Source organism: Elephas maximus, chromosome 15 (assembly GCF_024166365.1).
Source record: "Elephas maximus indicus isolate mEleMax1 chromosome 15, mEleMax1 primary haplotype, whole genome shotgun sequence".
NCBI classification, from domain to species: Eukaryota; Metazoa; Chordata; class Mammalia; order Proboscidea; family Elephantidae; genus Elephas; species Elephas maximus.
This window is the reverse complement of record NC_064833.1, coordinates 42,827,754-42,853,701: the sequence shown is the minus strand read 5'-3', so window position 1 is coordinate 42,853,701 and position 25,948 is coordinate 42,827,754. Positions and strand designations below refer to the sequence as shown.

Sequence of the window (25,948 nt, the reverse complement as noted above, 5' to 3'; positions counted from 1 at the left end):
GCCACCCTGTTTTAGTGTTTAGGTAACTAAAACAGTAGTTGTTCAAGTCTTTTTTTAAATCCTCAGTGATTTTCTGTGTACTTTTTCTATCAGTTACGAGCGAGAAGTGTTGAAATCAGCAGTTTTCTGGATTTGTGTCTTTAAAGTTCTATCAGTTTTTGATTCATATATTTTGAAGGTCTGTGGTGCATAGCAACCTAATTAACCCTTTTATCTCTCTTTATGGGATAATGTCCCTGTTCATCCCCAGTAATTTATCTTTTTCTGAAATTGAAGCTACCAGTTGCTATTGAGTTGATTCTCATAGTGACCCCATGTGTGCCAGAGTAGAGCTGTCCTCCATAGGATTTTCTGTTCTTAATTTTTCGGAAGTAGATGGCCAGGCCTTTCTCCTGAGGTGCCTGTGGGTGGACTTGAATCTCCAGCCTTTGGGTTAACAACCTAGTGCTTTAACCGTTTGTAGCACCCGGAGATTCTTCTCCAGTGTCTACTTTGTCTGATATTAATGTGCAGCTCTTTTTCGATTTAGCGTTCACATGGTGTGTCTTTTCTCCCCATTTCTTTACATTTTTTCTTTTGACATTTTACAACCTCTTTTTATTTTTTGTAAACCTTTTGTTTAATAGCCTCCATCCTCATTTAAATTTATTCACAGACTATTTTTAAATGTTTACTATTCATGGAAATTTTGCTAGGTTTTATAGGATTTGTTTGTTTTTTACCTCCTGGAAGTCACCAGTAAATCATGACAAACAAGTAAATATAACTCAAGAAAAAATTATGTTCTCAGTATGCATCATAGATAGGAAATTATACGGGAATTTGGAAAAAGAAGGAAAAATCTCTTTCAGCTGGGTAAACTGGCAAGCGAGTTGATCTGAGCTGTAAAGCCTGGGTAACTTTTTTTTTCTCCGAAGAACCATTTTTCATATTTTATTAATTTGTTCTATTTTAAAAAATTGTAAAAAATGTATATATCCCATCCATTTACTTTTCATGTATCTTCTTTGTAGGTAATGTGGGTTTCTTGTTGATAGCATATAGTTGGATCTTGGTTTTTTAATGCAGTCTGATAATCTCTGCTGCTTGGCTGCTGACCAAAAGATCAGCAGTTTGAATCTACCAGCCGCCTCTTGGAAACCCTATGGGGCAGTTAGCTGTGTCATATAGGGTCAGTATGAATCGAAATCGACTCAATGACAGTGGGTTTGGTTTGGTTTTGGTTTTTAGACGTTTGACATTTAATGTAATTACTGATATTTTTGGGCTTAAGTCTGCCATCTTGCTATTTTTTGTGGTTGTTCCATCTGTTCTTTGTTTTCCTATCTTCTTTTGGATTGAGTATTTCTTACAGTTTCTGTTCCATTTCCACTATTGGTTTATTAGCGCTACCCTTTTTTTTTTTTTTTTTCAATGGTTTTAGTTACTGTTCTAGGGCTAAAAGTTTATATTTTTTACTTAGCATAGCTTTTGGGGTGGTGGGGTACCTTCAAATAATATTATACCACTTCACACTTAGCATAAAACCTTAAAACAGTGCACTAGTGTTTTCTCTCTCCTATACTTTGTTCTATTATTGTCATACATTTTACTTTTACATGTGTTACGAACCTCAGAGTACATTATTTTTGCTTTAAACAGTTATTTTTAAACTCTCTTTAGGAGATCATTAAGAAAAACTGTTTCTCTTTTTCTTTTCCTATTTTTGAAAATCTACCCATATATTTGCCATTGCCAGTATTCTTTGTATTTCTTTATTTAAAAACACATTTCTATCTGGTATTATGTTCCTTTAGCATGAACGGTTTTCTTTAACGTTTTTTGCAGTGCAGGTATACTGGTGAGGAATTTTCCAGCTTTTAGTATGTCTGAAAATCTTTCTATTTCACCTTCGTTTTTTTAAAGATGTTTTCTCTGAACTTTAGGAGCCCCCCCACCCGCCCAGCATAGTTTTTATGTTGTCTTCTGACATGTATGGTTTCTGATGAGAAGTCTTCTTCATTTTCATCTTTGTTCTTCTGTGCATGATATATTTTTCTATCCTCTGGATGCTTTTAAGATTCTTCTCTTTAACATTGGGTATTCAGCAATTAGATTATGATGTGCCTTGGTGTGGTTTTATGTCTCTTCAGCCTGGCATTCATTAAACTGCTTAGGTCTTTGGGTTATAGTTTTCTTCTAACTTAGAAAACTTTTGACCATTATTTCCATAATTTTTTTTCCTGACCCCCTCCCCCTGTTTCACTTCTCTCTGGAACTTCAGTTACATGTATTTGAGATTACTTGATTTTGTTCTACAGCTCATTGAGACTTTGTCCAGTTATTTCAGTCTTTTTTCACTCCCTGTTCCTTGATCTCCTGGAACCTTCATAGGAGACTTCTGCACCTCAGAATTGTCAGTCAAGGGGACAAAAGGGAAAAAGCATTTATCCCTATACTTCTGGGCTGTGCATGGATGAGTGCAGAGAATTGAATTTTTATGCTGTAACACAATTAGCATGGCATGCTTACAGAAATAACTCATGAGCGGGGAGGGAGCGATTGGCAAACATAGAAGGTGTGTGTTATTTGTGTAAAGATATGGTAGTCCCCTCTGGTGTCTCAGATTGCTGAGTAGCTTTAGGCAATGCTGGTAAAAGTCTACCTGGAATTTTTCTCCAAAGCAGTAAGAGGTGGGGCTGAGAGATTTTTAAGGTGATATAGAAGAGATATCCAGTACTGTATGTATATGGAGAAAGTACAGAAAATGATAAAGGGTAGTAGCCTGTTTATTTGAGGAAAGAGGGAGTGACTGAAGCTACTGTAGTAGTGTCTAAATAAGTGTCTTGTTTCTTAGTGCTGCTATACCAGAAATACCACAAATAGGTGGCTTTAAAGAACAGAAATTAATTTTTTCACAGTTAACGTAGGCTGAAAGTCCAAATCAGGGTATCACTGTGTTGATTCTTTCCTTGTCAGTAGCCTTGTTGTTCTTTGGCTCCTTTGTGATCCTGAGATGGCATCTGTCTTCCTCCATGTGTGCCCACTAGTCTCAGTGTAGATTCTGCCCTTTTTACAACTGAGAAGTGATTAGGTTTAGGATCCACCATACACTGGTATGACCTTGACTGATCACTTGATTACATACATCACGCTAGATCACATTATGGAAGGTGATTACACAGGTATAGGGGTTAAGATTCCAACACATATATTTGGGAAGGCACAATTCCATGCATAACACAAGGTGTTTTTTTCTTTCGTTCTCTTATCTCTTGTTTCCGTTTCTTCCACTTTATCTTGCATTTAAAAAAATTAACCATCAATAGCTACTTGTGCCTACAGGCATTATTTAAATGCTTCCTTACTTTGAAGTTTTATTATTTGAATAATTTAATTTTGTTAGGCACCTCACTCAAAGACAGACTAAGGCATTGTATTTTAGGATAGAGATATATTTGAGGATAGAAATATATTCCAGGATAAAAAATTTAAAAATAATTTTTCCATGTCTTTGTCAAGTAGGGACCATGAGTATAGTTTGAATAGCTCATAAATACTTGTGAGAGAAAATCTAGTGTAGGGAGCTCTGGATCAGATTGTCTGGATTAAAATCCCAGTTTCTCTACTCATTAGTTGTATAATATTCAGTAATTTAATTAATCTCTTTGTGTCTTGGCTTCCTCATAGAAAAATGATGATAATGATAGTACCTCTCTCATTGGATTATTATGACAGGATTCAGTGAGTTAATAGAAGATATTTAGAGCAAAGCAAATCAGCTAATAAACCATCTACAAGTATTAGTATTACTTTTTTGTTAGTTTTGTTACTTAAATGAAAAATTATAGTTGGCGGAGCAGAATATATGCCCAAGAATGTGTGTATGGACATATTCTAGTTTGTGTTTTTATATTTCATCATTATTGTAAGAATTTCTGAATTGTGGAAATTATTTAGAGTTAACTGAATTGCGTATTTGACTTAATACTGTTTTAAAATATACTGAAAGTACACCTTTTTCTTCCCTTGCAACTTAATTCATTTAGTATATCTTTGTAAGTGCTGTCTTTTATGTTGTTATTCTTTTTTTTTTTTAAATGCAGGACCAAACGATCTCAGGTTCCTATAACTGAAGGTATATTTGAACTTCCAAATCTCACAATTCAAGCTACAAGAGCACAGACCCTTCTGCTGCAAGCAATATATCAAAGTTGGTCTCATATTGGAAATGTCAGCTCTTCAGCAGTGAATGAAGCTTTGATGAATGAAGTCTTCCAAAGTATAGGTAAGAAAGAGCACAGTCTTCTTGACAAGTATATGGAAACTTCTTATTAGAGGTGACTAATGTTTTATCATTCAACTCCATATGTCTAGCATGCTCAACTTAAATTGTAGTGATTTTCTGTGAAGGTGGGTATTTATAGCTCATGTTTAAAATCCAGGATATGAGTTAAGCCATCCAGTTTTGTTCCCTGGCACCAATTCCTGGATATATTTTATAGTTGCAAAATATTATTTTTCACCAACTCCTTGTACAATTGGCACTCAGGCCTTGCATGAATAATTTTTGAGGGGAGGAATATATGTTTGAAATGATAACTACATCGAGTATAAATACATTATGTTTGATTTTCCTGGTAAAGTGAAATACAGTTTTTGCTCATAATACTTTAAGAGCTGGTGAGCACATTTTCCTATTTGTGTGAAAAATATTAATCTTATATACCAAATGATTTAGTTCACTACCAAAAAAAAAAAAAAAAAAAAAGAAAATCTCTTGCTGTCAGTATAAGATATGAGAGATTATCCTCATCCTGTCACTCAGTTTATAGGTAAACAAAAACTTACTAAAGCTTTGCCCCTTTTTAGTTGTTTCAGTTCAAAATGATCATGTTACTTTTGTAAGTAACACACAAAAATAGTTTTATTAAGTTAGTGTAACCATGCTTAAAGTAATAACATTTAAAAAATTTTTACTTTGTTAAGATAAAACATTGTTTTATTGTTTTTATATGATGCTTTTGAAAGGTTTAATTTTAGACCTTGTTATGGGAGAATTATGTTATAAAATCTAAAAAAAAATGCATTATAATTAGAATCTTCTGATTTGATACATAAAATTTTATAATTGTTTTGCAGCCAGGCTTTAGGATTTTATAAAGAATGAGAAGACAAATGTTCTACTAGCCTAGAGGTTCTTGAGGCTTATGGAGTGGCTTTGAATTCTCTGAACCTCCTGAAATAGTATATAAACATTACTGTGTGTATACACACGTGTGTACACAACGTATATATACACATACATATATATTTTTATTCTTCCTGTTGACTTTATTGTTTTTATTAAATGTATTGATCCCTCAGAAAGTCTTTTGACTTAAATCTTTTTCTTCTTATATTAACATAGCTACAACTAGCTTTCCTTTGGTTGGGATTTGCCTGTACCTCCTCCCCATTCTTTTACTGAAAACCTGTATGTGTTTTTATGCTTTATGTGTATTTCTTGCAATAGTGTATAGGTGGATATTTTTAATCAAGTCATATAATTTGCCTTTTAGTAGTAAATTTTAGTGTGGGTTTTTTTTTTTTTTTTAAATCTTGTTTCTATTACACTATTTTATTTCCTTTTGTACTGTTAGTGCTATGGTTTTTTTTTTTTTAATATTTGCTATTCTTATTTGATTCTTCTCTTTCTGCTTATTTGGAATTTACCTATTCCTATTTTTTTCATGGTATTACTAATTTAAAAAATACCTGATGCCACTTTCGAAAATAGTTTGACAGCTGTTTAAAGAGTTAAACATAGTTACTGTATGACCCAGCATTTCCAGTCTTAGGTATATATCTGTGAGAATTGAAAACCTATGTTCTTACAGAATCTTATAAATGAATGGTCATTATCAGCATGATTCATATAGCCAAAAAGTGGAAATAACACAGTTGTCCATTAGTTGATCAACAGATTAACAAAATGTGGTGTATCCAGATAATGCAATATTACTTATTTGTAAAATGGAGTGAAATACTGATACATACTGTGATATGGATAAACTTTGGAAACATGCTAAGCCAAAGAATCTAGACCTCAAAGGCCATATATTGTATGATTCAATTTATATAAAATGCCTAGAATAGGCAAATCCCTAGAGACAGACAACAGATACAGTAGATGCCAGGGGCCAAGGCAGGGTTGAGAGGTGGGAGTGAGTTCTAACGGGTACATTAGCCTTCAAAAAGATATGAAAATGTTCTGGAGTTAGATATTGGTGATAGTTACAATCCTTAATTGTTTCTATTTTGTGAATCAGTTTGTGTATGAGGCTTTAAGAAAATATGTGAATATAGAATTATATGTTCTTTAACACTAGAGTGATGAATCCTTCATCCCTAGTTATAGTGAAAATTTAAGAAGTTCTATGTGAATGCTGCTTAGGATTTGATTTTATGCACTGAATTTTATTAATCTGCATGCTACGTATAAATATTAGTGTAGTCAGTAGTTTACCATTTTTGTCAGACATTAATAATATTCTTGTTTTTCAACTATTGGAATTTAGGAGAGATGCGTGAAGTGAAACGTAAAGATATTGATTCTTAGTCACTTTATTTCATTGAATGTCAGTTAATTTTCTCATTTGTAAAATGGTAGTAATGATATCTTCGTATCTACTCATAGAGCTCTTGTGAGTGTCAAATATGGTATTGTTTCTGGAGTTCTTGGTGTTCTTGTCCTGGACGTAGATCCTTGTTGGAATCATCCATATGAAAATACAAGCAATGGAGGTGGTTCTAGGATATAAGGTTCCTGAGACAGAAATAATCTCCATTTGAATTGGAATCTAGGTGATGCAGTGTTTTTGCTGAGTAGATGCAGGACAAAAATTCAAAGGGCAAGTCAAGAAAGCAAAGACAGAGAGTAGTGAAGTTGATGTGAGCAGAACAAACCCAAGGCACCGATCAGGTCTGGTTGTTTAGACTTAGTAAAGAAAGTATGGAGTGGTGCACCTTTGACATAGTTGTATACAAGAGTTCACACCAGGCTCTAGAAACTTGTTATGAACCACCAAAACCAAAATCCAAACCCAGTGCGGTCGAGTGGATTCCGACTCATAGCGACCCTATAGGACAGAGTAGAACTGCCCCATAGAGTTTCCGATGAGCGCCTGGCGGATTTGAACTGCTGACCCTTTGGTTAGCAGCCGTAGCAGTTAACCATTATGCCACCAGGGTTTCCTTATGAACCACAGTGAAGGATTATTCTAGTGATTACAAAGGGGAAGACAGCAATAGATATGCAAGTAGATATGACAGTGCAGTGGGATAATAGAAGATGAAATCCTAGTTTTTTAAATCTACTCCTCACATGCTTTACAGCTTTTTGCTAAGTATTTTTCCTCTAGTGAGCTGCATACTGTAGGGAACTGGATACCATAAAACTTAAATAGTCTGAGTTGGCTCACCTTTTTTAGGTTGCTGTTTCTCACACATTAATTTCATTGGCTTCTTACCAGTAATATTGATGTTGGCAGGTTGTATATCCTGTTTTACATACGGGAAAATTTATGCTCAGAACAATTTAGTGTTTTTCTTAAATATCATCCCGCAGCTATCCACTGATTAAACTGATTCTCAAAGCCAGCCTTTTGGACCTTTGGAGTACTATTATTTCTGCTATACCAAACTACCTATCTGGTAAATGAGATCAATAATAGATTAATATAATTAAAATTTGATATTCTTCTAGAAATTATTAAAATAAGAATATCTAATATTAGAAATTTAAAATAAAGGAGCTATAAGGAATAAAGCAGAGATGTTAAGGTATGAACTAAGTGTTTATTATTAATTAGGATTATTGAAAAATACAAATACGTACATACACACATATATTAAGATCCCCATCCCATAAGTAATTCTATATATTTGGTGTTGATTCCAAACAGTGGAAATTCTAACCCTTGGCATTTTGCCAGAAGACAAAATACAGCGTCACATGTGGCTTTGGTTTGCTTTGGAAGACAAGGACTTGCTACCACCCCTTTCTTACTCAGATTGGTCATTATTTTGTTGACAATCCAGTTCTATTAATTGGTATTTTGGGGGAAAATACTTACAGATTTTAAAATCTGTGCGAAAGGTGATCAAATGGACTTTTGAATCCTTCATTTAAGTGTTGTCTTGATCTTAAAATAAAAATCTACTTTCCAGAAAGTAACTGTAAAACTATTTTATGCAAGATTTCATGTGGGATACCTTAATGGTTGAATAATAAATTTTACCTCATAAAAATGAAATTCAATAATACAGTAGCTTTCTCAGCTCAGTAGCATCTGGTCTATTCTCTTGAGAGCCAATATTTTCCAACTCATTAGGATCATGTCGTTCTGTATGTCGTCAACATTGACTTAGCCAAGCTACCTTTACTTACATAACTGCCAAACTATTAAATAGGTCTCTTGTGGAGTGAAGTCAAATATTCCTCTTACTTTACTTTTGCCCTAGAAGAAGGGAAGAAAATGTACATACTGTAACATTTAAACATCTGGTCTAAAACCACATCAGTATAACTCTGAGCAAAGTTACGGATTCTGTATTCTTCCCAGGTGTGCATATAAAAAGAGTTTCGGAGTTGTTGAATAGTTCTTTAGCCACTTAGGAAAAACATTGAGGTGTAGTGATGTGCTTTTTCTATTCTTTTGTTTTCAAACTAGTTTTTCTTCCTACATCCGAAAAACACTTCTAATGTGTTGTAAAATATACATTATTGTGCTGTTGTTAATTTTTTTGGCAGATAGAGGCATTGGCTTTAAATTTATCCTTGTCTAAAAATAAAACTCAGTAGATTTGTATTTGCTTTAAGAACTATTAACAAGGCTTCTTGATATTTAAATCAGAGGGGGAAAAAAGACTTTCGAATCTTGTTTTAAGTGCTCCTATATGAATTTTGCATAATTATGAATATAGTTTGAACTTAAAAATTCTGTTTCACTTGGATTCCTAAGTACAGAGCTCATTTACAGAATATACATGATTAAAAAATGAATAATTTATATATGGTTCAGCAACTTATTTGCAGTGTTAACGAGGCATGTTTGTCATAATTAATTTTCTTTCGGTATTCTTGTATACCCTGGTGGCGTAGTGGTTAAGTGCTATAGCTGCTAACCAAAATGTTGGCTTTTCGAATCCACCAGGCGCCCCTTGGAAACTCTATGGGGCAGTTCTGCTCTGTCCTATAGGGTCGCTATGAGTTGGAATCCAAGCAATGGGTTGGGTTTTGGGTTTTTGATTTCTGTAGTCTCAGATATTTGATAATGTTTGTAAATTTTCTTTCTAATGAGACATCTTGACATAGGAATGGCTGTTTTAGGTATCATTTGAAAAAGAGAACATATCAGTGGCTGGTTAAATTGAAAAATAATTCTAAGTAAGAGAAAATACCTTGAATGTAGGAAATCTAAATGTGCAAAGTAGTTGGACAAGAATAAAAAACTAAATTATAATTAACATACTTCATTGGATTTTTGGAAAGTCCCCAAAACCCAGTGCCATCGAGTCGATTCCGACTCATAGCGACCCTATAGGACAGAGTAGAACTGCCCCATAGAGTTTCCAAAGAGTACCTGGAGGATTCGAATTGCAAAAGTAAGCAGCATATATTTCGAGTATGATTTGTCAGTCTTACAAAAAACCTTTTACAAACAATGTCATAAAAAGTGCATTCAATAAGTTAATAGTGATGATAATGTGATTGAAAGAGGAATGAGTTAGGTTTGTGTAGAAGGTTTTTTTTTTGCCTTGAACCAGACTGTACCTATACATTCATTATTCACTCACAACCTAAATTATACTTCTTCCAATTGTATTCACTTTTTAAACACTTGAAATAGTATGCACTATGTTGGAATCGACTCGATGGCATTGGGTTTGGTTTTTTGGTATATAGTCTTTTAAGTTCTAGGGGCAGGTAACTAACAAGAAAAGGAGATGATTTTGACCAGGGAGGTACAGTTTTCTATGTCAGCTATTAAAAGTTTATTTATGACTTTAAAGATGGACAAGGGTTAATTAATTACATATGGAGTGAAGAAGTAGAATGTTGTTTACACCTCCTCTGGCATTAAAAGGCAAGAAAAGAAAAATGAGATACCTAGTTGCATAGAATAGCGTAATTTAAGAGTTACGATGAATATGTGAAAATATAGTGGTACAGAAATTTCTATGAAGGTAGAATGAATTTAATTAATTTAGAAGATTTGGGAACAAAACCAGTACACTTTCATAAATAGGTTTTTTTCCCTCATACCCGGGATATCTAATTGTGTAAGTTTAGTTAAAAATGAAGTATCAGAAACGCATATCTATGTTGGCAGAATGTTTTTAGCAAGTAAAAAAATGGTTTTGTCAGTTAAGTCACCTTGATCTGAGTATAAATTGCTACATGTTGAAAAACAGCTCTTTTAGAGTACGGTGTTAATTTTTAAACTGGTTTAATAATACCTGCCATATTTATTTCTTTATGTATGCTAGTACCTGTGTTAGAATGAAATTCTGAATCAAACATTAAAGTACTGAATATTAAAATATTTGATTACAGTCAAAAGAAAACCGGGGTCATCTCTTATTAATTTAAATTTCATTAGTCCCAGTTTTCCCGATTCTGTTAGATCTTCTTATACTTTTTAAAAATAAAATGTATTTCTCATTATGGTAAGCATCTTTATAGTGCATGTGAGATCAAATACTATTTTTATTTTACGGAATTTTGGTTGCTCTTTACCATAGAGAGAATACTTATTTTAATCATGTATTCAGGGAACATATAGATTAAATCGTTGGCATAAATACAACTATGATAAAAGTCTTTTTAGTAGGTTGAGTTCTGGTTAGCTGAAAATGGAAATTATTATTAATTTAAAATAATACTTTAATTTTCAGTAAAACCAAATAGCAATAGTGAAGTAATTCTAAATGTTCTCTGTGGTGAATGTTTTTATTGAGATAGGAAATTTGAACAACGTGCTATAGGCTGAAAAGCTATTAAAAGAAATTTACACAAAGCTATGTGGTAGTAAAAAATAACAAAACCAGAATTGGGGGCTGTAGATTCATTCACATTCAGTACCCCAACATTAGACATAAAATTTGAAACTGTGTTTGAAAGTTTAATGTCTGGAGTCGAACAATAAAATAACCTAAGGGTTTAAAAAATTAAAAGTTGATGTTTAAGTAACTTTCCTGTAGGCATCGCATTTTTGGGGCTAGGAAATTAAGAGGATATGTGAGAACTATCTCAGGTCACCAGTAACTAAGGGGCAGGAGGTGGTACTTGGTTGTGGGGACCTACCAGCCAGACATCTCCAGTTCCCACAACCCCCCTGACTTTGTTGTCTTGATTGGAAGGTGGCGCAGCCCCTAAACTTGAACTCTCCCCACAGATTCTGAGAGGAGGAGTGGACAAAAGGCATATCTCTCTTACCTTGCCGCCAGAGCACCAGGCAAGAGGGATTTCTGCCAGTCACTCTACTTACCTCTAAATATAAGCTTGAAGCTGTCTAACTTTTACTTTTTTTAAACTCAGACACACCTCTGCCTGGATTCTTGCCCACTGCTTGTAGAAATTCCACTAGTCTTCCCTGTGGTAGGAATGAGAACAGCAACATAAATGGAGGAAAGGGAGAAGACTAGGTTTGGCTGAAGAGATCTGCCTGGAGTTTCTGCCTTGAATGACAGTACCCTTTTATGTAAGCAAACTCCAGGTCCTTGGAAGATCAGGGTTCCCAAGGGTCCTTCGTGCTTGCTTACACAAGCTGCATTTCTAAATAGGGAGTTAGGTGTACCTGTGGCTTGGCAGGTGGAAAGCGGGAGAAACTTTTGTCCCGTTTAGAGCCTATTATAGCATCTTTATATATCTTTACTACTCTTCAGACCTTGGGACTCCTGTCCCAGCAGTAGACGTTGGCAGCCACTGCCACAGAGGGAATTAGATGATCATCATTAGCAGATGCATAAAGCACTAGCTTTGACAGGTAAAAGGTTTTAGAGATATCCTTGTATAATGTGCAAAAGAGCAGATTGCACGAAAGCTATGGGTCTTCTCTGTGTATATGCCATATTATAAACCCATTGTCATCGAGTCGATTCTGACTCATAGCGACCCCACATGACAGAGTAGAACTGTCCCATAGGGTTTCCAAGGAGCAGCTGGTGGATTTGAACTTTCAACTTTTTGGTTAGCAGCCAAGCTCTCAACCACTGTACCACCAGGGTTATTAATGAGCCCTGGTGGTCTGGTGGTTCAGTGCTTGGCTTTTGACTGAAAAGTTGGCAGTTCGAGCCCACCAGCCACTCTGCTGGAGAAAGATGTGACAGTCTGTTTTGTAAAGATTAAGCCGTGGAAACTTCCTGCGGTAGCTGTACTCTGTCCTGTAGGATTGTTATGAGTCATAATCGACTTGACAGCACACATTAACAACAATAATAGTGGTTACTGATTTACGTCTGGGCTCTCAATTCTGTTCCATTGGTCTATGTGTCTGTTGTTCTACCATTACCAGGCTATTTTGACTACTGTGCCTGTATAATAGATTCTAAAATCAAATGGTGTGAGGTCTCCTGCTTTGTTGTTCTTCTTCAGTAATGCTTTACTTACCCGGGGCCTCTTCCCTCCATATAAAGTTGGTGATTTGTTTCTCCATCTCTTTAAAGAATGCTGTTGGAATTTGGATCAGAATTGCAACGTATCCGTAGATAGCTTTGGGTAGAATTGACATTTTCACAGTGTTGACTGTTCCTATCCGTGAACGTGGCATATTTTTCCACTTATGTAGGTCTCTCTTGGTTTCTTGCAGTAGTGTTTCCTAGTTTTCTATAAATAGGTCTTTTACATCCTGGTTAGATTCATTCCTAATTATTTTCTTGAGGGCTATTGTAAATGGTGTTAATTTGGCAGTTTCCTTTTTGAAATTCTCTTTGTTGGTGTAGAGGAATCCTACTGGTTTTTTGCATGCTAATCTTGTATCTTGCTACTTTGCTGAAATCTTCTATTAGTTCCAGTAGCTTTCTTGAGGATTCTTTGGGGGATTTCTGTGTCTAAGATCATATCATCAACGAATAGGAATACTTCTACCTTCCCTTCAAATTTGGATGCCCTTTCTTTTTCTTGCCTTATTGCTCTAGGTAGGACCTCCAGCACAATGTCAAATAAGAGTGGTGATAAAGGGCATCCTTGTCTGGTTTCTGTTCTCAAGGGGAACGCCTTCAATCTCCATTTAGAATGATGTTGGCTCTTGGCTTTGTATAAATGCCCTTTATTATGTTAAGGAATTTCCCCTCTATTCCTAATTTGCTGAGAGTTTTTTTTTTTTAAATCAGGAATGGGTGTTGGACTTTATCAGATGCCTTTTCTATGTCAATTGACAAGATCATGTGGTTCTTGTAATACCTGGTATGAATCTAACTTGGTCATGATGTATTATTTTTTTTGAAAAGTTGTTGAATTCTACTGGCTAAATTTTGTTGAAGATTTTTGCATCTATGTTCATGAGGGATATTGGTCTGCAATTTTCTTTTTTTGTGGTGTCTTTACCTGGTTTTGGTATCAGGGTTATGCTGGCTTCATAGAATGAATTTTGAAGTATCCTTTCCATTTCTATGTTCTGAAGTAGTTTGAGTAGTCCTGGTGTAAACTCTTTGTGAGTGTGTGGTAGAATTCTCTAGTGAAGCTGTCAGGGTCAGGGATTTTTTTTTGTCAGAAGTTTTTAAATTACCTTTTCTGTCTTTTCTTTTGTTATTGATCTGTTTAGTTTTTCTACCTCTGTTTGTGTTAGTTTTGGTAGGTGGTGTGTTTCTAGAAATTTGTCCATTTTCTCTAGGTTTGCAAATCTGTTGGAGTACAATTTTTCATGGTATTCTGTTATGATCCTTTTTATTTCAGTTAGGCCTGTTGTGATATCACCCATCTCATTTCTTATTTGGGATATTTGCTTCCTGTCCTGTTTTCTTTTGTCAGTTTGGCCACTGGTTTGTTGATTTTGTTGCTGTTTTCAAAGAACCAGTGTTTGGTCTTGTTGACTGTCTTGATTTGTTTTTCTATTTCACTTATTTCTACTCTAATCTTTATTATTTTCTTTCTTTTGGTACCTAAGGCTTCTTTTGCTGTTCTGTTTCTATTTGTTTGAGTTGTAGGGTTAATGTTTTGGTTTTGGCCCTTTCTTGTTTTTGAATGTGTGCGTTTATTGTTATAAATTGTCCCAAAGGTTTTGGTATGATTTTTTTCATTCTCATTTGATTCTGTATATTTGATTTTTTTTTCCATTCTGTTTCTACTATCGATTTCTACTTTTATGAGTTATTATCACAGAAGATGCTTTGTATTATTTTGATGTTTTGGATTTTGCTGAGGGTTGCTTTGGGGCCTAAAATGTGGTCTATTCTGGAGAATGTTCCATGTGCGTTAGAAAAGAATGTATACTTTGTTGGTGTTGGGTAGAGTATTCTGTATATGTCTATGAGGTTGAGTTGGTTGCTTGGGGTATTTAGATCTGTATCTTTATTGAGTCTGTATTGAAAGTGGCTTGGCAAAGTCTCCTCCTGTTATTGTGGAACTGTCTTATTTCTCTTTTCAGTGCTGTTAGTTTTTTTGTATTTTGAAGCCCACTCATTGGATGCATATATATTTATTATGGTTATGTCTTCCTGGTGTACTGACCCTTTAATCATTATGTAGCATCCTTTCTTACCCTTTACGGGTGGATTTTACTTTAAAGACTATTTTATTGGTAATTAATATTGTCACTCATGCTCTTTTTTGGTTATTGCTTGCTTGATGCATATTTTTTTCATCCTTTGAGGTTCGATTTATGTCTTTGTGTCTAAGGTGTGTCTCTTGTAGACAGCATATAGATAGATAGTGTTTTTTATCCATTCTGCCACTCTCTGTCTTTTTACGGATGCATTTTTAGGCCATTTACATTCAGTGTAATTATTGATAGGATGAGTTTACTGCTGTCATTCTGATTTTTTTCTTGTGTGTGTGTGTGGTGTTGGCAGTTTTTTTGCTTCACTTATATTCTGTACTGAGTTCTTTTTGTTTATGTATTTTCATTTCTTTCATTATTGTTGATTTTGATTTTGCTGCATCTTTTATTTTTTCAAATGTATTATTTTTTTATAATTTTTATTGTGCTTTAAGTGAAAGTTTACAAATCAAGTCAGTCTGTTACACAAAAACTTATGTACACCTTGCTACATACTCCCAATTACTTGCCCGCTAATGATACAGCTCGCTCCCTCCCTCCACTCTCTTCTTTTCGTGTCCATTTCGCCGGCTTCTAACCCCTTCTACCCTGTCACCTCCCCTCCAGGTAGGAGATAATAACATAGTCTTGAGTGTCCACCTAATCCAAAAAGCTCACTCCTTACCAGCATCCCTCTCCAACCCATTGTCCAGTCCAATCCATGTCTGAAGAGTTGGCTTCAGGAATGGTTCCTGTCCTGGACCAACAGAAGGTCTGGGGGCCGTGACCACCGGGGTCCTTCCAGTCTCAGTCAGACCATTAAGTCTGGTCTTTGTATGAGAATTTGGGATCTGCATCCCACCGCTCTCCTGCCCCCTCAGGGGTTCTCTGTTGTGTTTCCTGTCAGGGCAGTCATCAGTTGTAGCTGGGCACCATCTGGTTCTTCTGGTCTCAGGATGATGTAGTCCCTGGTACATGTGGCCCTTTCTGTCTCTTGGGGTCATAATTACCATGTATCCTTGGTGTTCTTCATTCTCCTTTGATTCAGGTGGGTTGAGACTCATTGATGTATCTTAGATGGCTGTTTGCTAGTGTTTAATACCCCAGACGCCACTCTTCAATGTGGGATGCAGAATGTTTTCTTAATAGATTTTATTATGCCAGTTGACTTAGATGTCCCCTGAAACTATGGTCCCCAAACCCCTACCCCTGCTATGCTGGCCTTTGAAGCGTTCAGTTTATTCAGGAAACTTCCTTGCTTTTGGTTTACTCTCATTATGCTGACCTCCCCTGTATTGTGTGCTGTCTTACCCTTCACCTAAAGTAGTTCTTATCTACTATCTAATTAGTGAATACCCCTCTCCCACCCTCCCTTCCTCCCCCCTCTTGTAACCACAAAGAGTGTTTTCTTCTCAGTTTTAACTGTTTCTCAAGTTCTTATAATAGTGGTCTTATACAACATTTGTCCTTTTGCAACTGACTAATTTCACTCAGCATAATGCCTCCCAGGTTCCTCCATGTTATGAAATATTTCACAGATTTTTTGCTGTTCTTTATCGACGTGTAGTATTCCATTGTTTGAATATGCCATAATTTATTTATCCATTCATCCGTTGATGGGCACCTTGGTTGCTTCCATCTGTTTGCTATTGTTAACAGTGCTGCAGTAAACATGGGTGTGCATATATCTGTTCGTGTGAAGACTCTTATTTCTCTAGGATATATTCTGAGGAGTAGGATATTGGGTCATATGGTAGTTCTATTTGTAGCTTTTTAAGGAAATGCCAAATCGATTTCCAAAGTGGTTGTACCATTTTACATTCCCACCAGCAGTGTATAAGTGTTCCAGTCTCTCCACAGCCTCTCCAACATGTATTATTTTGGATTAATGCCAGCCTTGTTGGAGTGAGATGTAATCTCATTGTAATTTTGATCTGCATTTCTCTGATGGCTAATGATTGTGGGCATTTCATCACATATCTGTTAGTTACCTGAATGTTTTCTTTAGTGAAGTATCTATTCATATCTTTTGCCCATTTTTTAATTGGGTTATTTGTCTTTTTGTGGTTGAGTTTTTGCAGTATCATGTAGATTTTAGAGATCAGGTGCTGATCGGAAATGTCATAGCTAAAAACTTTTCCCAGTCTGTAGGTAGTCTTTTTACTCTTTTGGTGAAGGCTTTTTGGATGAGCACAGGTGTTTTGATTTTTAGGAGCTCCCAGTTATCTAGTTTTTCTTCCGCATTCCTAATAATGTTTTGTATACTGTTTATGCCACGCATTAGGGCTCCTAACGTTGTCTCTGTTTTTTCTTCCGTGATGTTTATCTTTTTAGACTTTATATTTAGGTTTTTGACCCATTTTGAGCTCGTTTTTGTGCATGGAGTGAGGTATGGGTCTTGTTTCATTTTTTTGCAGGTGGATATCCAGTTACGCCTGCACCATTTCTTAAAAAGACTGTCTTTTCCCCATTTAACTGTTTTGGGGCTTTTGTCAAGTATCAACTGCTCATATGTGGATGGATTTATGTCTGGATTCTCTGTTCTTTTCTGTTGGTCTATGTATCTGTTGTTGTATCAGTACCAAGCTATTTTGACTATTGTGGCAGTATAATAGGTTCTAAAATCAGGTAAAGTAAGGCCTCCCACTTTGTTTTTCTTTTCCAGTAATGCCTTATTTATCCGGGGCCACTTTCGCTTCCGTATGAATGTGGTGAGTTGTTTCTCCATCTCATTAAAGAATGTCATTGGGGTTTGGATCAGAATTGAATTAAATGTGTAGATCACTTTTGGTAGAATAGACATTTTTATAATGTTACATCTTCTATCCATGAGCAAGGCATATTTTTCCACTTATGTAAGTCCCTTTTGGTTTCTTGCAGAAAGTGTACTGTAGTTTTTTTTTGTATAAGTCTTTTACATCTCTGATAAGATTTATTCCTGAGTATTTTATCTTCTTGGGGGCTACTGTAAATGGCATTGATTTAGTGATTTCCTCTTTGATGCTCTTTTTGTTGGTGTAGAGGAATCCAACTGATTGTTTATGTTTATCTTGGAACCCGATACTTTGCTGTACTCTTCTATTAGTTTCGGTAGTTTTTTGAAGGATTCCTTAGGGTTTTCTGTGTATAAGATCATGTCATCTGCAGATAGAGATACTTTTACTTCTTCCTTACCAATCTGGATGCCCTTTATTTCTTTATCTAGCCTAATTGCTCTGGCTAGGACCTCCAACACAATGTTGAATAAGAGTGGTGATAAAGGGCATCCTTGTCTGGTTCCGGATCTCAAAGGGAGTGGTTTCAGACTCTCTCTATTTAGGGTGATATGGCTGTTGCCTTTGTATAAATGCCCTTTATTATGTTGAGGAATTTTCTTTCTATTCCTATTTTGCTTAGAGTTTTTTATCATGAATGGGTATTGAACTTCGTCAAATGCCTTTTCTGCATCAATTGATAAAATCATGTGATTCTTTTGTTTTTTTCAGGTGGTGGATTGCATTAATTGCTTTTCTAATGTTGAACGATCCTTGCATACCTGGTATGAATCCCACTTGGTCATGGTGAATTATTTTTTTGATACGTTGTTGAGTTCTATTGCCTAGAATTTTGTTGAGGATTTTTGCATCTATATTCATGAGGGATATAGGTCTCTAATTTTCTTTTTTTGTGGTGTCTTTACCTGGTTTTGGTATCAGGTATATGATGGCTTCATAGAATGAGTTTGGGAGTATTCCATCCTTTTCTATACTCTGAAATACCTTTAGTAGTAGTGGTGTTAACTCTTCTCTGAAAGTTTGGTAGAACTCTGCAGTGAAGCTGTCTGGATCAGGGCTTTTTTTTGTTGGGAGTTTTTTGATTGCCTTTTCAATCTCTTCTTTTGTAATGGGTGTATTTAGTTGTTCTACCTCTGTTTGTGGTATTTTAGGTAGTGGGTTCTGGGTAGTGTGTTTCTAGGAATTCATTCATTTCTTCTAGGTTTTCAAATTTGTTAGAGTACAATTTTTCATGGTAATCTGATATGATTCTTTTTGTTTCAGTTGGGTCTGTTGTATCATCACCCATCTCATTTCTTATTTGGGCTCTTTGCTTCCTCACTTGTTTTTCTTTTGTCAGTTTCTTCCCTTTTATTTTGATGGCCAAGTTTCTTAGCATCCTTTTGGTTTTCTTGAAATTTACCTTTATTTTTCTAAGTTTAAACCAGTCTTTTATTTCTTGGTATTTCCTGAGTTCCTCTCCATGTGGAAGTTCTACGCTTTGACTACACCGTTTATTCTCTCTTTTTTGTTTTGATGTTGTTATTTACATAGTGACGTTTCTAGTTCCGTGTCTTTAGTCCTTTGGCTTTGATTTGGTTTTGTGATTTCCCTGTGTGGATTGATACCTGGTTGATCTGCCCTTGTTCTAATCTTGGATTGTTGTCTGATGTTGTTCGGTTCTCTAAGTAGAGGACTGCCTTTAATATTTCTCGTAATTTTGGTCTGGTTTTCACAAATTCTCTTAATTTTTGTTTATCTGGAAATGAACTAATTTCGCTTTTATATTTGTGAGACAGTTTTCTGGATATATAATTCTTGGCTGGCAATTTTTTTCCTTCAAGGCTTTACATATGTCATGCCTGTGCCTTCTTGTCTGTATGGTTTCTGCTGAGTAATAGCTTAATTGGTTTTCCATGTAGTTGACTTTTTGTTTATCTCTATCCATTCTCAGGATTCTTTCTTCGGTTTTGGCAAATTTGATTATGATGTGTTTGGTGACTTTCTTTTGTGGACTGTCCTGTACGGGATTAGTTGAACTTCTTGGATAGATATCTTCTTATCTTTCATGATGTTAGCTAAGTTTACTACTAGCAAATCTTCAACAATCCTGTCTATGTTTTCCCCTACACCTACCAGCATCCTGTACTCTAAGCACTCACAGATTTTTCCTCTTGATAGCATCCCATGTAATTCTTAGGTTTTCTTCATTCTTTTTTCTGATTTTTCCTCAAATAAATTGGTGTCAAGGGATTTATTTACATTCTCACTTATTCTGACTTCCATTTTGTCAATTTTGTTTATATTACCTTCTTTTTCTGTTGTCTAACTATGAAATTTTATTGTTAATCTTTTGGATATCTGGATACTGTCTCTGTATGGTTTCTAACAATGTGTTTATTCTGGAGAAGAAAACTTTAGAAAATTTCATGTTAGGTTAATATTTGTAAGTTGGGAGACAGCTCATTAGCAAAATAACTAGTAATTTTTTCTCTGTCTAACTTGCTGCTTCTGTATATTCTTTTTCAGAAGAAGAAGTAAAGAGTCAGTCTTTAGTAATTCTTCATTTCTCTAAGAGACTTCTTGATACTGTACACCTACGTCACTCTTTTTTATGGGTGGAGAAACTTAATCTCCCTGTATGTTCAGCCCAGTCTCAGGGCCTGGGACCAATCTTACCTGAAATCTGGTGATAATTTAAGGAATGTACATTCAATATTCAGGTGATTCAGGAGCACCCACTGAACTTTGCAATTAATCCTGCTTTGACTATGTACCTTAGTTCTACTAGTTGAACTTGTACTTGAATTGACGAAAATTCCATGCTAAACTGCCATTTCAGTTGCCTGATGCCTAGTTTTTCAGCTGCCCCACATTCCCTGTTCAGTATGTTAGGGCATCAAAGACAAGTCATGAATTGCCCTTTCTAGACAGCCATAAGGTCAAGAGTCTTACCCTTAATTTCAGCCTTGTGGATGTGGTATTCCGCACTAACTGGTAATTGACCTATTTCAAGGTAATAACCTCTTGACTACCCATTTTATTTTTTATGGTTAATATTGACTATATTCCGTATGCCTCTTGGGAAGCCTAACGTAGTGTTTCTTTTTGGAAAGTATCAGACCTGACCACTTGTCTAAACTTTTTTCTTCTATCTCATTCTTTACACTGTGGATTGGTAAATCTGGTTTGCTGCTTATTTTTGTAAATAAAGTTTTGTTAGAACACAGTTATGCTCATTCCTTTACATATTGTCTGTTGTTGCATTTATGCTGCATTGTCAGGATTGAGTGGTTGCAAGAGAGACCACATGCATTTACTCTCTGACCATTTACTGGAAAAAATTTTCCAACCCTGATAGAGTTTATGTTCTTTTATTTAACATTTTCTTTAAAGATAAACTACCTTTTTGTAGAGATTTTATGAAATATTAGCATATTTATTCATATAATTTCTGTGTAATTTTAAAAAATTCACTTAAGCTAATATTAGGCAGAAAGGTATTTAAGCTACTCTTCATTGCTAACTTTTTTTCATTTTTCACTATCATTTTGTTAAAGAAAAGCAATTCATCCAAAATATATAGGATTAAGTGATTATAACGGAATATGCATATATAGATACTTCGGTACCTGTGTTTAATCATGTACCCAGAGTAAATGAGTCACCAAGAATTGTCAAATTTATCTTCTAAATATTTTTACAACATATCCACTTCTCTTCACCTTTACTTTTATCTAAGGGCCATCATTTATTGTCTGCTTCATATCCATTCTCTACCGTGTATCAGAGTGAACTTTGACAAATTCAGATTTGATCATAGCAATCCCTGTTCACTGACTTCTTATTAATTGTAGGATAAAGTCAAATCTGGTTCTATCTTTTATTAATCTGTCACTTCTCAAAAGAGCTGTACTTTTTGTCTTAGGGCTTTTTACAAGTTATTCCATCTTTCTGCAATGCTCTTCTCTTTCTAGCTCAGTTATTTATATTGACTTATCCTTCAGAGCCAAGCTCAAATGTCAGTTCTTCAGAGAAGCCTTCTCTAAGTAGCAATAGGTTCCATGAGGACAGGCAGCATGTCTCATTCAGTATTACACTACTGTATTTCCAGCAACTAGTATTTACTTTGGAGAATGTCTAAAGGTAGTGAAGTTTTTATATATCTGCATTTTTTTTTTTTGGTGAGCATTCAGAATATAAATAGTTTACAGTTACTCCTAATTCTTACAGCTGTTTTTGCCCCTGTGACACCGTCTGTGGTATGCCCCTCTGATACCATCTATGTTATAGTGGATGAGAGCTAGGATATCTGTTCCTGTTTAAGTGATGAATAATGTCGGTTACTTAAAAGACAGGGAATTGTAAATTATTAGAGATAATTGTTAGGAAGAAAATAATTTACATTACCTGTGAAGAATTTTTTTTTTTTTTTTTGTGAAGAACTGTTGAAATAGCTATATGGGTTCTTGTATCTGACAACCCCAAGACTACCCCACATTTGGTGATTTGCATGGATTCAGCATACAGCTGTATTCATGTCTAGGATTTATTACAGTGAAATAGTAAGGATAAATAGCCAGAACATAAGAAAAAGAAAAAACAAAACAAACAAAAAAACAGGTGGAGTTTGGAGAAATCCATGTACAGGCTTCCTTATGCTTTTTGCCTCATGTGAGGCCGTACACTTGAATGCGCTCCTGTCACCAGCAACAAAAAATGCAGTAACATACGTGCAGTGTTTCTGCCCAGGGAAGCCCAATAGTGTTTCAGTGCCTAGCACATGCCAAAATTCAGTGCCTAGCGCTCCGAGAAGGAAAGGAAGTGTTCAGCATAAGCCATATTTTTTATATAAAAGTTTAAGCATGGTAAGCCACCTTTATCAATTAAGGAATGGAGGCAAGCTGAGTTTTCAAATGCCATCAAAGGTCCAACTTTCCAATCAGGCCTTTCTAAGGATAGGAGCCTTAGGCCTGCTGTGTTAAATCCGTCTGCACAGTTCTTAAAATAGTGTTTAAATTACTTGATACTTCCACGCCATGGAATTTTCAATCACCTCATATGTATGTGAAAACTGGACAATAAATAAGGAAGACTGAAGAAGAATTGATGCCGTTGAATTATGGTGTTAGCGAAGGACATTGAATATAGCATAGACTGCCAGAAGAAAGAATAAGACTGTCTTGGAAGAAGTACAGCCAGAATGTTCCTTAGAAGCAAGGATGGTGGGACTTCGTCTACATGTACTTTGGACATGTTATCAGGAGGGACTTGGAGAAGAGCATCATGCTTGGTAGAGTAGAGGGTGAGCAAAACAGAGGAACCCCCTGAATGAGATGAATTGACACAGTGGCTGCAACAATGGGCTCAAATATGGCAACGATTGTGGGAATGGTCCAAGACTGGGTGGTGTTTCCTTCTGTTTTACGTGGTGTTGCTATGAGTCAGAACTGACTCAGCAATACCTGACAATAACATGTACTTTTTATTCTAGTTAGGAAGTGAGTATTTTTTAAGCTGGGTACATTTCCACCCTGAACGAAATTAGAGTTTTCTTAGTAGCTATGAGAGGGGAATGGATATTAGCCAGCTACCAATCCCTATTGTCTTAATATGTTTTTCAAGCCTCCCTTAGGGAGAGTTTGAATGCCTGATGGGACAAATCATGTTCTGCACTTACTTATTCTTGTTCACTATGCTTAAGCCACATTGATGATCTTTCTATTCTTCAAATACGCCAAACTCTCTCACTTTACGGCTTTTGTCATATTGTTCTCTTTGCTTGGAATATTCTTCCCTATTTTGCTTGGCTTAACCCAACTTATCTTCCATTTCTCAATTTAGACTTCATCTCTCTGTACCTCACTTCCGTCTCCCACAAGCCTTTTAGGTTAGCTGCTCCCATGCTCCCAACTGTATTAAAATTGTTGATTTGTCTCTCTCTTCCTCAGAGTAGCATATTCTACTAGCACAATGCTTGAGTAAGCGAATGAATAACAAATTTGGGTTGGGGAGGAAAGGAGAGATTCATAGGAGGAGAAATAAGAGAGACATACACATTTGTTTGACACTTTAGGGAGTTATGTATTTAATAGCTCAGAATTGTATAGTCCAGTACTGTAATCCCTAGCTACAGGTGGCTATTGAGTACTTAACATGTAACTAGTCTGAATTGAGAGAGCTGTAAATGTAAAATATTTATTAGTTTCAAAGCGTTTGTGTTCAAAAGGTAAGATATCTTAATTTTTTTACATTAAGTGTTGAAATTATAATATTTGCATGTCTTTGGTTAAATTAACGTGTTTTTAAAACTTCACCTATCTTTTTTAATGTGGTTGCTGTAAAATTTTAAATTGCATATATGGATTGCATTATAATTCTCTTGGACAGTGCTTACTCAGAGAGTGAGGCAATGATATTTTATTGTATTGTGAGGTCCTAAGAGTTTAAGAAGTTTTGGCTGTTATCAAGAAAAAATAACTGACTAAAAAGTAGCACAATAACTTTACTTTTAAATCTTACTAGAGCCAATTTTGCAGGAAAATTGACACAAAATTTACCGTTTACTCCTTTTTGAAGTAAATGATGAAAACAATTACAAGGACCACTTGGCGGGCTTATTAAAATGTGGTAGTATATGTATTTTTTTTATGTATACTCTTCTGTAATAATAATATTTTTTTATAATAATAGTATTTGCTAACACATAAGTGATTATTGTGTGCCTGGCACTGTTTTAAGTGCCTTATTCAGTAAAACCTACAAAAACTGAACCTATGTCAAGCATAAACATATCAGAGAAGGAAAACTCAAACGTTTTCTACTAAAATGAGCGATAGAAATGTGCAAGACTGCACCCTGTCAAAGGCGGAAAACTGGCGAGACCTGGAAAAACAAGATGTCCCCTTCAAGTTCTGGTTCTCACAAGTTTCACTGTATGTATCAACCCACTTAATCCTTAGATTGTGTCTGTGCCATTGTTATTCCCTTTTTCTGGGTGAGGAAAGTGGGGCACAGAGACATTAAGGTATATAGTCAAGGACATAACATGTTTGAATCTTAATTTCCGTATCTGGTAACAGTAGTATCTCAGAGGGTGATTTGGAAGATTAAATGAGATAACATACCTTTAGATCTCTAGTCATATGACCTTTCACGTATTACTTGTATACTAGGCATTGACATTCAGTAGGTATTTTTGAATTGAAACAAATTAAAAATGGATACTTTTTAGTTTATATTTTTCAGCTATAGTGTATGTGTTTTTGTGTCCTTTATTCTTGGTAGTATAGGTTTGAATCTCAGAATACGTAAGAGCTCTGCAAATATGAAGCTTGTGAACCTCACTAACGAAGCCTCTTTAAAAAAGGCATCTGAGTTGGTGCTTTTTCTATGCAAATCTTTCCAGAATAGAAATAGAGCAGTTGATATTAGGGGGGAGAAAAAGTACAGTGGTCGGCGGGAACTCTGCTAGTTTTAGAAGCAGTTGAGTTGGATTTTATTATTATTGTAACGGTTAATAGAGTAATTAGAAATTCTTAAAAAGCCAACCTAGAAATACTCAGTATAATCAAATATGTTGACTGTTGTTAGGTGCCGTCAGGTCTGTTCTGACTCATGGCTAAACTATGTTTGATTAATGAGCAATTAAAGAACGTCTTATGCCTTGAATCATATTCATTTAGCCATACATGTTGTTGTTGTGTGCCATTGAGTCAATTCCTACTCATAGCGACACTATAGGACAGAGTAGAACTGCCCCATAGGGTTTTCTAGGCTATAATCTTTACAGGAGTAGATCACCAGGTCATTCGTCCCTCTGAGCTGCTGGTGGGTTTGAACTGCTGACCTTACGGTTAGCAGCTGAGTGCTTAACCATTGTCCCAGCAGGGCTCCTTAGCTATACATGACTTTATTTAAAAAACTATTTCTTCTATTCAGTATAAGTTCATCAGCCTTGAAGGATCACATTCATAGAAATTTATTACTGGGAGTTCTAGATGGTCTTTATTATATGACTGTTTTGTTTGAAACACAGGCCCGTAGTATGAATCCTAATGAATACATTTAAAATAAGTTATAACACATATGTTTTAAATTTTCATTCTTTTAAGGAGCTGAAATAACATACGCAGTATATAAATAATTTGTTAGTTTCTCCTCTTAGATTATTTTATGTTTAGCACCAAATTTCCTTTTCCCCCTAACATATTTGATATGGGAAATAATTTTGATTATTTTTACAGTGGTTTCAAAACATTACGCCACTTATAGGAGAAGAGAATTGGCTGCTATCTTTAAGAAATTGTTTTTAGGCAGCTACATTCTAACCTTTAGTCATGTGGTAAAATAATTTTGTAAAATTCCTGCTTGTAACTGCCCAGTTTAACTTTTTTGTGAATTTACCCAGGTGAGTTGAAGACTGATTAAATTTATTTAGGGAAGCATACAGTGTGATGACGTCTTTATTCTGCA

The 25,948-nt window shown here is 35.4% G+C and overlaps 1 protein-coding gene across 16 annotated transcripts in view; it reads left to right on the top strand.

Annotated features, from left to right (window-relative positions):
* VPS13B (vacuolar protein sorting 13 homolog B) overlaps window positions 1-25,948 on the top strand; it is a 915,182-nt gene that overhangs the window by 186,745 nt on the left and 702,489 nt on the right. For all 16 annotated transcript variants that reach the window (XM_049854597.1, XM_049854595.1, XM_049854593.1 and 13 more), the window contains one exon: window positions 4,086-4,267. In XM_049854597.1, the coding sequence (XP_049710554.1) occupies window positions 4,086-4,267 (182 nt within the window). The remainder of the gene's footprint in view (window positions 1-4,085; window positions 4,268-25,948) is intronic.